The sequence below is a fragment of the Melospiza georgiana genome, chromosome 7, assembly GCF_028018845.1.
Source record: "Melospiza georgiana isolate bMelGeo1 chromosome 7, bMelGeo1.pri, whole genome shotgun sequence".
Taxonomy (NCBI): domain Eukaryota; kingdom Metazoa; phylum Chordata; class Aves; order Passeriformes; family Passerellidae; genus Melospiza; species Melospiza georgiana.
Window position 1 is genome coordinate 15,730,915 of NC_080436.1, and position 13,921 is coordinate 15,744,835.

Sequence of the window (13,921 nt, forward strand, 5' to 3'; positions counted from 1 at the left end):
AGCCCAGGTTTCCTGGAGCTCTCTGATAGCAAATAACAGCTATTGAAAAGCAAATTGTATTCAAGGTAAAGCAGGTGCTTAAGTGCTCTGATGGATCTGGGCCTAAAAATTCAAGTTGTAAACCCCAACTCAATTTCAAATGACTAATTGAATTTGCCTTTCTTTTTTTTTTTTTTTAATTCCCTTTTGTTTTAAACCGATCTGCTCTGTGCTTTCTGCCACAAAGCGTGGTGCAGTCAGTACCACAGCACAGCCCATCCCACCACGCTGCTCCCTCTTGCCATTCCAGAGGGGCGAGGAGATCCATACAGAAACACTCAAAGATGCTCAAACCCAGCACTGGCATGTTCAGGCAGCCTAAATTCAGCCCAATTCCCGAGTCAGTGAGAAACCCAGATGCCTTCAGAGACCTCTACAAAGCTAATTAGAAGACTACCAGAAGTCTACACACAGAGAAGCCACATGGGTTTTCTGAGCACGGCTACTGGGACCCTCAAAGCTTTTAACTGATTCTGGAAATCTTTAATGTACAGCTGTAAAGTGTGTTTGCTGTCTGAGCATCTTTGGAGGAAGCACTGTTAGCATCCTTTTTCCTACATGCTTTGTCCCAGCTATTGTGTTGGCTGGTTGAGTTCAGTTCAAGAGCGTATCACTATTATCTCCTTAAGAAAGCAAAACAAGGGAAGAAACTGTGGCCATACCATGCTTCTAAAAATACATTCTTTCTATACTGAAGACAAGTCAGTTCTCAGTAAACAAACATACCTTTTCTTTAAAGCACAGGATCTCAGATTGAACCAAAACTCATAGCAAAAGTGCTAAATGAGGGTCCAAAACCTGGAGACACATGGGTATATATACAGCAGTGCACTAACTAGCCCCTAGATCCAAGCAAGAAACCAGTCAAATGAATTTTCACTGTGAAATCATCCTGAGATTGGTTTTTCTTGCCAGATTTTGCCATGATCTACGACAGACTGCTCTCAAAGCATCTCCCCTCACCTGTAAAACAAGAGATATTTTTCTACTTTAAATGAAGGAAAGTGCCAGCTACTCAATATCTAAGGACCCCTGTTGGCTCGGGGTTTTGCTTGATAACCTGGGCTGGGTTTTGTTCACACATTTCCTGCCCTCTGGATGGAACTCTGACTGCCAATTTCCAAGGCACGGTCTCAGACTATCTAGTGCACAGATCCAATCTCCTTGCTGAATTACATCTGGGGTGGAACAAAAATGGCAGATAATTCACTTTCTATTACAGTTAACACTCTCCTCCACTTGCTTCCCACGTATGTTATACAGTAGATGTGTTTGCATGTTCTGCTCTATTTTTTCAGCTGTTGCAAGCACATAAGCTATCAATTACACTCTATGCAGAGAGAAGATAGTGATTTGAGGAACGGCTTCCCGTTTATATAACTCCTCACCTCATCACTGCTCAAACATTTAAATGAATGCTTTTGGGCAAGAGGCCTGAAGTAGAGAGATTCCTTAGGTGCTCTCTCCCCTGCCATTTCCCCCCTCATTGAATGGTTAATCAGAGCAGCATAATTCTTTAAAACTAATATTTATTCAAACAGCTGCAGGATCCCATCTGCTCACACAGAACAGAGGACAGAAGCAGCGGAGGCCACAGCAATACCAGGCAGAAGCCAGCAGAAGTTGTGTCAATATCTCTATATCCAGCCTAAGTTATGTTCAGCAGACAAAGATTTTGAGTAAAAACATTACCATTACCCTAAAGATGTGGTAAAGTTTTTAGCATATGCATGATGGTATTTAATATATTTTCAAAATAAAGCTTGCTGAAAGTCTGACTAGTGGCCTATGTGTTATTTAAGACCAACCACACGCCTACAAAGCTTTGCATATCCATGACATGCTCAATAGCTCATGCATATTTTTCCAAATAAGCATCCACAAAAGAACAGTATCACTGTGCATCTTATGCTTTGTTTATGCCATATTTGAAAGAACTGTTCCAGCAAAAAATTTTGCACAGGTGCTAAATGACAAAATCAGTGCTAATTTACATAACTATTAAATGCTAGAACAATGCAATCTTTTCCAAGCCTGGAAATGAGGATAAAGATTGTTAAGAAAGCAGGAATTAATCTTCTCTAACAGGGTAGAATAGGAGTTTTAGCTCTGTGCTTGCTGTTAACAAAGTGACTGTTCCATAACCACTAGTGATCTGAATGTTTGCAATTCTTCAACAACCTTGAATCACATTCATTTTTAAGGACTACTTTTATTTCACTTATATCTGTGATAAGATTGGATGGGCTGAAGAAGAACACATAGAGCAGGAAAAGATGTATTTCTTTTGCTAGGATATCCAAAATCTGGAGAGAAATTGCTAACATTGGTGGGCAGAATTCTGGGGGAAAACAACAAGTAGCCTAATCAGAGTTTGTCAAATTACTACCAGATTGACCCAGACAGCAAAGAAATCAAAAAGTATGCTTCAACAGTGGTTGCATTTCATCCTAAACTGACTGCAATCATTAGGAACACATCCACGGATTGCAGCGGTTCTGGACCAGGCTCATAACTAGCTTCTAGTAGTAAATTTCTGGCTGTTCTCAAGCTGGATCAACACATCCAAAGCATGACTTTCTAAAGCATCATACTTGAAGAGCAACAAAAAAGCCTTCGGTGAATGTGAGCAAAGGCATTTGGACAAAGCCCTCTAAAATTGTGCATTTTCTCCTGATATATTTAAGACTTCTGTGAAGAGAAATTAAATATGTCACCTACTTATGAAATGGAAGCAGTTTGGCTGCCAATTGTCTGAACTGTGTTGAAACAGCTGCTCTAGCAACTGTTTTTACTATTAAATTCTTCAGCAACTCTCTTAATACCAAATTAGATACCTCTTTCCTTTAATCACCAGTTTATATAAAAGCTCTTTCCTCACAAGGCAGGGTTTCAGCAAGGATAACAAACAAGGGCATGTCTGCTCAGTGCGCTGCCCTTGTGTTTCTGCACTCCTCACATCTCCCCCACCCTGCTTCTCATTTCTCGGTGGGTGGCACACAGAGTGCTCACGACTCTGTCCCCTACGTTTGTAAAAGAACACAGAACTAGATTTGAGGTCTTAGGATTTCACAGCTTGTCATTACCTTGCAGCATGCAATTAAGACTGTCCACATACAATCCACTTTCCTACTTCATCATAATCTTTCCTCTTTCCTAAACATGCCCACAATTCATACCTGTAACTGACTCTCTTTAAATGGCTTGCTATTAGAGGCTTGAAACTTGCCATTGTGCCAACACACTGTCATGTAGGGCTGTGATTCTGGTGTGGGTTTTTTTTCTGGTTGTTCTTTTTTTTATTTTCTTTTTCTTTTTTTCTGAGTCTGCTATGCAAAGCAAAGACTGGATGGAGACAAAGGAATTGAGACCTAACATGGAGAACTAAGTGCAGTCTGCCTCTGAGCAAAGGGTGCCACCGCAAAGCTGCTGTTTGCTCACAGGAGCATAGCTGAGCAATGACACAGCGTACAGGAGGTTCACACACAAAAATGAGAGCTGCAGGAAGCTTGCTCAAAAATTCCTAACCCAACATCCTCAAAAATAATACATATTTACACCTGATACTGTTGGCTTCCTACACTTTTCCTTTGTTAGGCGTTTTTAAAGCACGTTTGCTGACAGCCATCTTTCAGCTGCACCTCTGGACGTGTTTATCAAGGGAAAGCCTAAGCCAAGAACTGCAGCAGAGTTGTCTTATTTCACAATGCTCTTTCTCACCTTTGCAGCCTAGAGCCCACACTTTTTGATGAGTTCTGAATTACAACCCAGCATAAGCAGCAATATTTTTATTCCAAATATCCATACCTACAAAGCAGCCAGCTGAGCTTCCCAGTCTGGTGGTCTCCTGAGCCATTTCAATATCCATCTTAACAATGCAATGGATGTATTTGCATTTTGGAGCACACATCTTATTCCCCAGGTTTCACTCAGCACATCACTCTGTTGATGCATTCTACGGGATATATGCTTTTGGTTTTTAATTTAATCTTCTTCCTAATTTGCATTCACTTATCTTTTTTCCACAGATCCTTCATCTCAACCTAACCATTTTGTACTGACACTTTTTTTCTTTCATTAATATTTTGTTCCCTAACATTTGTTTTGTTCTTTTACTCACTGGAGGCATAGTTAATACAGCTTTCTTTTCTGAGGCAATGTCTCCAAGACTTCATTAAATTTTATAATATTAATTCAAGCCCTTTTGTTCAAATGCAATATTTTCCTCCATCTCCCATATTTTTAAGCATAATTTGGTGCCCTCAGTTTGAGTGGGAGGTCCTTATGCCTGATTATACACTAAAATTCATACCAGATCCATGTTTTCTGTAAATGTGACACTTGAAAGTATTTTTATTTAGTCGGCATAGTATCTCCTTGCAAAAAGGCTGGCTGCTTAGTTTCAAAATATTAATTGACTTTTAAACTATTCCATATTGCATTAACTGGCTTTTTGCTATGAGGAGTTGACTGACTTATTAGGAAAATTGACAAACCCCATCCCTGTCTGCCTCCTTCTACACTTCCAAAGTATTCTTCTGAGACATCTGGCTTTTAGTGGTTTTTTTTCAAGCTATGTCCCAGTTGTTACAGGCATTTTCTTTAGTCAATTTTCTTTAGTTATTCCCATGGAAATTATAGAGGTGGCCTGCCAGCTGCAATCCATGATTTGATGTCATGAACCTTGACCTTTCTGACTTTCTAAAGTATACTTTTTCATTATTTAGACTTAATTTGCTTGGGTGGAGGCATCATGTTCATTTCAAGTGATATTTCTATTTTATTAGAAAGCTGGAGGTATGGTTTACAACTAAATCTCCTTCCTTTTCTATTCACCGCAGAGATTTCTGAAATTGTGATCCTGTTTACAAATTTCTTTCCTCCTTTCAGTCAAGTCTTTAAAGACACATGACTATTTTTTGAAAGGTCTGTAGTACACTGACCCTTTTCCTACCTGTTCTGCCTTTTAATGCCTGAGATTCTCCCTGTAGAAGGTGTACACAGGTTATTTATGAACTCTCCACATTTTTGGACAAATGTATTTTGACATGATATATGAAATAAAGTCTTCACACTTCACACATGGCACTGAGGTGATATTAGGTACCATGGCACACCTGAGCAAAGGGATTGAAACTGAGGTGGAACAGAAAAAGCTGCAACAGAGCACTTCCAGCTCTCTGCTGCATGTATGTGCCACAGATCTGCTGTCCTGGCAGTGGTTTGGGCTCTGGCCTTGATGTACAACGATTTCCCTGACACCTCCTGGAGCCTGGGTAGATCTACAGCTATCAGTTATAGTACCTTCCAGCATTAAGAAAAATTAGTTAGCTAAATCTTAAAACTGTTTGAAACTGGATTTAAGCTAATCTTTTAACAAGCACATCAGCTTGGTTCCCAAGCTTGGGCTCTAGCATATAAGAATGATCTTTTTTCTTTGCCTGTATTTCATCCTGGCTGGTTTATTGCAACATATCTTGGAGGTCCTTGACCAGTATTTCCATTAAAACTGATTCTAAATTCACCTGCCAGCACTCAAAATCCAACTAAAACCATACATATATTTCATTTGTAATGAGATCACCACACTGGAAGATACAGATAGACAAGGTTTTGCTGCATTTTCAATAAAAGCACAGCTGTCAAGATAAAAATCATATTAAAAAATATCCCTGAATTCACTTTAGATGATTAAAACAGAAGAGAAAGTTAATAATCAAGTATACTGCAGAATATACTGTTTGAATATTATTTATATTTCACATGACTAGGGTGATGAAGTTAGTTGGGCCATTCATTTTAAGTTCACCCTACTTATTTCCAATCCTGTTTAAGACACCAAATTATTAAGTCTTCTTAGTTTTGAAGTTATGCCAGGGGAATATTAAAAAATATATGATTTATGTCAAAAATTAAAAAAGACCATTTACAATTGGTTCTCAAATATTCCCCTTGACCATCTCCTCTTATTTTAATCAGTGTAAGAAACAAGGGAGATACGGACTTTATTCAGGCACCTGGAACTACACTATATTTTCCCATCAACCTGTTTTTCACCCCTTTGGAAGGAAAATCCTGGGCATTACTAAAAATCCTGGGTATTATATTATGCACCAGAAGTTAACATGCTCACCTTGTAGTTGTGCAATGTATGTCCAGTAATGTGGTTTCACTGACAGACTAAGATGTGGGTGATTCTGGACAGGGTTGATAAATTATTTCACTGCTATTAAAGTTTTGGCATCCCTGGCCCCTTCCAAGAGAGTGTAACTGCAGATGCTCTTTTTAGCCAGGTGAACAATGCTCCAATTTAAGCAATACTGCAAGGCAGCAATGGTATTTATTCCCTGCAGTCTGCATCAGCATTGTCACTCTGCCTGCCATAAAGGACCATGTTGGGCCAATAAAACCTGGAGGGAATCACAGTTTCAGTAGAGCCATGTAATGAAGCCAGCTGGTGAGAGAACAGTGAGACAGAGAGCAAAGCTGCTACCAAGGAGTGTCCGAGCACCAAGAAGGGGTCTGGAAGACAGCTTGGCAGAACAGCAGCTGTGTGATGGGACAGAGCAACACTGTCACTGAGAACCCCTGTGCCATCACATGGCACTTGTCAACAGCAGCACCAATGGGACGTACCCCAGCTGATGGCCAGAACCATGGCTGCACTGCAGGGTCAATGCTGTGACACAAACTGCTGTATGCCAGGCAGGAACATAAATGAAGTATACAAAATAAGAAAGAGGACAGATTTTCAAGTGATGGAGTAGGTTCAATCAAAGGGATTCCAAGCAAAAAAAAAAAAAACCCCAAAAAATCCAAAACCCAACAACAACAAAACCACCAACAAAACCAAAAAACAAACAAACAAACAAAAACAAACAAAAAAAATTCCCCAAAACAAATAAATTCTCGTGATTTAAACCAGCATGCAGGGAATTTTGATTTAAATAATTAATTTTAAACCTTGCTTTTTTATCTGTGGTCCTTGGCTAGTCAATTCCCAGAGGCTGGGAATGCTCTGACAAGTTGATTTACAGCTAATTATAGTCTGCACTAAAACTGTGATTTCTTTTTTGTTAACCAAGAGAATACACTATATACATATTTAAGTAATGTCAGTATATTAATTTCAGATTCTGCTAGACAATGGTGAATGATGAGTCTTATTTAATAGACAATTAACTTTTTCTCGTGATTTGTGTCAAGTCACTTTCTGATGATGTTTTCAGGATTCAATTAAATTACAGAAATCTTGCATTTTGAAATAAACTCAGTAAAATAAGGCAAGAACATTCAAGTGCAAGAAGTAGCTAATGAAACATGCTAAGTAATCCATTTCTTCTGCTGGAGGAACCTTATCTGTTGAGGACACAGATATTACCAAAACTTTACTTTTGATTTGAAGGGCTCAAAATGTTTTTGCTCAATTCTAGAGTCTACCTCCTAAATTGACTGCACGGCTGCTCTGGCCCCATGAGCCAATGCTATTTTCTTGCTTTACAGTGTAAGACCTATGTGCTCAATCTATTTAATTTATTGAAAGGAAGGTGAAAACATAACATAAATGATCTCTGCACAGAAACACTCCAAGGAAGGAATTTTGCAGGCTTGGCTCTTAAAATCTAGCAGAAAAAATATTTACCACAGTATCTAGAAATTGAAATGGGGTAATGTCAGACTTTGAGGGAAAAAAAAGGGCATAATCTCTCTAAGCAGTAAAATAATTAACCTCCAAAGAATGTAATGAATTCTCCACAATGTGACATTCTAATTCCAGGTTAGATGCTTCTGTAAAGACATTTACAAAAGTAATGGGATGGATCAAAATTGAAATTTAGTTTGACGCAGAAATGTAGAAAGTCTTGGAGGGCTCAGACAAGGTGACCAAAAATGTGTGTCCTTTCTGGCATCATACCTAGAAATGGAGAGTGTTCTGATTTCAGCTACTGCTTTAAGAAGTGTGTTGGAAAATCCCAGCTCTACAGAGACAGGGCAAAAGAGAGGCACTTTAGAAGATTTTATTCTGTTATCAGAATAAAGGCTGAGACATAAGAGATGTAAAACTCAACGCCATTCTATCAGAAGCCAGCCTATTTCCTGGTTATAATACCTTATAAATGCTTTTCAGCCCATTAGCTTTTGCTTCACAATGCTGCTAACACTTCTTCCACCAATCCTCTAATATTTTACCCCACGTGGTCTTGCTACAATGCATCTTTAACAGTTCTAATTCTCCAAAATATCCAGTCTTTTTGCAAGGCCACCATTTAAAACTTGTTGCTAGTTCAATCTCTCTCTCAACAATGCCATTCCACAGCCTTTCCAAGTCAGCACACCTTAGAGTTTGCATACAAAGGTACAAGACTCTGACAGCTTTCAGACAGATTTTGAGAATCCTTCACAAATCTGTTTCTCACATCATGCAAGTTGCATGGTCAACCTGAAGAGAAGCTTCCAGCATGGGAAAACTACCCATTGCCATTGTATGGCAAGGCTGGCTCCTTAATCCATTTCCAAGCTTCCCAGTTTCAGGATGCATGTTACATTTAAGACAGACTTGCGAGCAAATTAGCAGTTTGCTCAGCAGTCTCGTCCCAGCCACAGCAACACAGCTGAACCCACCTACACAGCCTGAACTCATTTTTCCATGCTAGCAGTTATTTTCTAATGTTCTCAGAGCCTTTCTGGCTCTCCCTGTTTTCTTGACATAAATGTGTTCTTCAATAATACGATAATTCCAGAGAAAGTCTGAAGTACTACTTTTCCATTGGAATCAGCATTTCTTATTGGAAAGATGGCTGAGCTTTCTAATCCCCACTCATCTTGTCAACCACTGCTGTCCCAGTGCCTGTCAGTCTGCTTCTGGTCACAGCCAGCTTTTCCACCACCACAGAAAACAATGTGTCCTTCAACACGAGGCTTCTCCAAACAAGGCTGCCATTAGCAAAACTGTGATTTACATTAAGATAGACTTCCATAAATGCAAGCTCAAAAATAGAACTATGAACAAACAGAGCAGCTTCAGCTTCATATCTGCTCCATAGCTCCATCAGAAAAATATTCTGAATTACATCAAGAAAGTACGCATTAAAAATAGTTTAAAAGATACAAATGTTTTTCTGGCTCCCACAACCTGGCCCTGCTCTTGTTCCCAAAAGAAGAGGCTTAAGATGTGTAAGAATCAAGATGTTCTCCTAAGCAGGAGAATTTAATATTGCTTAATACTACTACTCAGCACTACTTAGCAATAGCCTCAGGGCAACACATAAGTATTGAGTGCAAAGAACTGTATCTCTCTTGCAAAGCCTCCCATTTCTGTCTCTCCCACTTTGCTGCTTTTCTGCAGACAGAACAGCACAATGCAATGAGAGATGAAGACCTGCCACTCTGCTGCCACAGCCACTTATCATTTAATTCAGATGTTTGCCTCTGTAGACATTTCCAAAGTGAGCCTACAGGCTGGCATTATTTTATGTAGAAACTTAACTATGTAGCTCAGCTCACCACTCCTTAGACCAGTCAGACAGAAAGCCTTTCTCCAAAGGCTGCTGCCTCCTGTTTCCCCTTTTAATTAAACATGTAACCTTACACAGGAACAGATCCTCCACTCAAAGGAAAAAAGGACATCACTTACTTCAGTGAGAGCAGGACAGTAATTTGCTGCTGCACCTACTGAAAAGACAAGCACACCTGACAGCTGAATTCCTCAAATTGTGTTGATACAGACTTGTATCACCTGAATTTGGCCCATAATATCTAGACTTAAATTAACAGCTTCAGAGAAAAAACAGAAAAAAGAAAAAAAAAAAAAAAAGACAAAGCCACAATGATGCTTCAAAGCTTAGAATTTTTCAAGCCAGCAGCAGGTATGATCAGATCTGACTTCATGCAGGATGCATGCCTTTGCAAAGGAACGGGACAGTGTCTTAGGGGCATCAAACACTGATCAAGATTTTGCTAGGTGAACATTCCTCCTTCTTGTCTGGTGGGGAGGAAGACCAAAGCTCTCTTACTTGATTTTTCCATGCCCACACACACTGGCATGAGTCCTGGTGTCTTTCAGGTGAGCAGAACAGTTTCACTGTGTTGGTCCCAGCTACTCCTGACATAGCACAGATCTCCTCATCCCGTGAAACTGGCTGCAGTCCAAGCGCTTTCCTCTCCCCCCTTGTGTGTGCCACACCAGAGCGGCAGGCAAAGGTCACATCCTCCTGGACTCAACATAATATTGCAACAGGAATTTGTTTCCAAGCATCTACAACCCTCATCTGAAGCCTCTGTAAGTATCTCTTATTAAACTGGGCTTAAATGGCTAAGTATGTAGACAGCTCCATATGGCATCTGTACCAATGTGGCTCAGTGGCCTCACCACAGTGAGGACAGCACAAAAGCAGGGGAATAAACTCAAGGGCAGGAAATGTGAACTAATACTAAAATGCTTGAGAGAAGAAAGCTATTCTTTTGAGGAAATACTACCTCTTCATTTCTTTCTACATTTCTGTCTCTTTCTCTTAATTTATTTTCCTTTTTTTTAATAATGCTGCTCATTACAGCAGTTTTCATAGATCCTCCACCGCCGAGAATTGGTTGGCAAATGGGTGGTTTTTACCTGGATTCCTCTATACTCCTGGGCAGTCAGCCATGAGAACAAAAGAAATCACTCATTTCCATTAGTGGCTGGCAATGAGACTGCATCCCCTTCATCTGGATTTAGACTTCACTGTACATTCGAGTCATTTGTGACTGCCAGGGCTTAATTACTGCAGTAACATGAAACTGCAAAACTTACAAAACTGAAGTATAAAAAGCAGCAGCCGATTGCTGAATTGTAGGCACGCCCAAGGGTGTGTGATATCCCAAAGCTCTGCTCCTGCCAGGGTGGAAACCCTCTGGAGACACAGCTTGGCTTGCGTGCAGCAGTGTAAATATTTGGGTTGAGCAGCACAAATGGCCCTGCTGAAGTGCAGGTCTTCTCACTCTCCAGCATAATCTCCTTAGGCACAGAGAGAAAGGACACTTTCACACTGATCTTCAAAAGCTTAGGGAATATTTGGATGACTTTTTCAATGGAGATTTCCCACTAGTTAAATACTCAAACCTGTTCTAAGAGCTGGAGAGTTGTGTTTCCAGCAAGTTAAATGGAGGTTTGGGGAACAATACTGTAAAATTCATGATCTTATTCAGATAAATCTACTTTAAAAAAATACCCAAAAAACCCCCAAAATAAAACCCCCAAAACCAACCAAACCCCACAAAAGCACAGGTTGTAGAGATGAGCAGTATATACACCTAGGGAGCATGCCGAGGACGCAGCAGTTTGGAAAAGAATAGGACAGAAGGGATACAGGGAATGCTTACTACATAAAACAAGGGCATGTCTACATCTGTAGTGCTCACTTCTGGTCATTCCCCTTGAAAGAAATACTGGGGAAATCAAAATAATTCTGGCTTATGGAAGTTACTTCACTGGGAAATTTTCAGTTTACAACACCTGAAAAAATATGGTTAATTTTCTTAAAGGGAAAATGAATAAAAGAAGACATATGAATATAAAAATTTCTGTAGAGAGTTACACTGAGCACCAATTATGAATTTACTTTCTTGTAATCCACAAGGAAGTATTCAACAAAATGGCAACAAAATAAATGTTCAAAATAAATAAAAAAGGAGTGTGCAAAATTAAAGTACACCTAACTAACATGCAAAAATCACTGCTAGAAACACGATGAGGAAACAGGAGTGTTGGAGGACTGTAAAAAAATGATGGCCATTTACCCAGAAGAGTAAACACCCACAGTCAGCCAGGAAATACATGCAAGACACACTGTTGGAAAGCAGGACTCTGTCAGAAAAGCCAGCTACTGCAGAGGATGAATGTCCAAGAAAAAATGGCTGATAAATATAATTTAAAGGCAGGAAGTAAACTGCAGACACATCCTTTGGTTTAGAAATCATATACATTAAAAATGCCTACAGACATCCAACAGTGCCTTGTGAGACAGCCTTTATATGCTGGTTAACAAAAGCAAAATATTCTTTGTATTTTTGTCTGGAATTGGACACAGCATTACATATTTATCAATCAATCTTTCAGTGTTCACCTTTGAATGTAAATGGCTGAGTAGGAAAAGAAGCAGCAAAAAGAAACAATTCACCGATTTCCTAAATGCCAGCACTACTTCACAATAAAAAAATCTCTTCTTTCTTATAGATACCTATTTTTGCTTTGCTTTTACAAATCAGCCTGCCTGTAGGTCCAAGAAGTGGATTGGACCATGTTTCCTAGGACTTGCCCAACCCTCTAATTCTAAATGGAGAATATTTTTCTGTTTTTGTTTTCTTCTCCCTGCTTCCCACTATCTCTTCTAGCATCCTCTCACTCCCCTTTCTGGCTTGATTTGTGTTATACTCTGCTATTAGAACTCCCATAGAAATGGGGCTGAAATCCCTGAAATGCTTCCTTTTTGTTATACCCCACTGGTTTCAGACTAGAATTACTCTTCATTCAGTTGATAAGGATTAAAAATTAAAAAAAGCCCTCAGAGAATTCACTCACATATCCAGAGCATTTAGTAAAAGCACAGAGATGTTCTCATGGAATAGACTGCAGTCAGACAGCCCTTGTAGCAACAGTGGGACTTCAGTAGCTGTGGCTGCTGTAGTGGAAGCTTTCCACAGCAATGTTCTGTCAATGCCAGCTGGGATTATATCACTACAAACTCAGTCATTTATGCCCTGCTACGACCTGTTATAACTCTTGCAGAGCCAGCTCCCTCAATGTCATGTTCTCTAGCTATGGATCATGACTCTTGCTGACATGTTCAATGAGAGACCTGTTTTTTAAAAATTCAAAAGTCCAAATTAATAGTACAGGTATAAAATGGCAGTAAATCAGCAGCAAAAGATGACAAGACAAAAGTGCAGAATAATCTCTCATGTTAGAGCTGGACATCAGCTGTGGGCTGCCCTCCCTCCCCATTGGAAGGAGGCTTGGTGCTGTACCTGGGTAAGGATGCATACTGCCTTTCCACCCCCTCGAAGTGAAGATTGTAGGAGCTCCCATCTGGACCTTTTCCAGGCACCTGTGGAGAGGAGAGTAATTAGAGATGAAGATCAATTATGCAGCCCAGCTACTAACAATGCATCTCAAAATGATAAGCAGAGAACACATGATGCTGCAACATGCCAAAATCAACAAAAGAAAGGCAGGGGCTCAAAGAAGCTTCAAATGCCATACATAATCTTATCACTGCTAACAAGAAAGGCTTCTGTATCAAAGAAGTGTTTAGAGCAGGTACAATCTTCATCACCTTTCCCTCATCTGCCTACTAGCTGGGATACTCTCTCTTCTTCCCTGGCTGGCCTTTTTCCTGGAATCCAGTAACATGAGGACATCATCTAACTAAGCACACCCCTTCTGATTACTGTGGCATAACTACCTGAATCAAAGCTAACATCTTAGTACCAAGTCTGCTTTTTTCCCCTCCACTAGCTTGTTTTGCTTTAGCATAAAATATGATACAAACAGGTTTTCTTTTATTCTTAACATGAATCCAGAAACTTTCCCTAACGCCCCTGCAAAGCTTAGTATCCAGCTGGGAGTTAAGTGCATTTATGATGCTCTGGTGCCATTTCAAAAGTGCAGCGTTAGTGCACTCAGCCAAAATGCCAGCGCTACTTGGTTTGTGTTCAAGATGGCAACGGGCATTGGCTGGGGAGCACAATTCTATCAGGAAGGCTCCAACCGGGTACAAACGGTGAACTTCAATGCTTTTAGCACACAGGAGCTCTCCCAATTTCACTCAATGCCTGCTGATGGCCCAAAGTGTTAAGAGCCTTGTTAAAATGGAGCTATTAGTCTTTTCTTCCATAAATGGAGGAG

At 40.0% G+C, this 13,921-nt stretch overlaps 1 protein-coding gene across 3 annotated transcripts in view; it reads right to left on the reverse strand.

Moving 5' to 3' along the window:
- Positions 1-13,921, reverse strand: part of PARD3B (par-3 family cell polarity regulator beta) — a 391,325-nt gene that overhangs the window by 18,099 nt on the left and 359,305 nt on the right. For all 3 annotated transcript variants that reach the window (XM_058028158.1, XM_058028157.1, XM_058028156.1), the window contains one exon: positions 13,042-13,121. In XM_058028158.1, the coding sequence (XP_057884141.1) occupies positions 13,042-13,121 (80 nt within the window). The remainder of the gene's footprint in view (positions 1-13,041; positions 13,122-13,921) is intronic.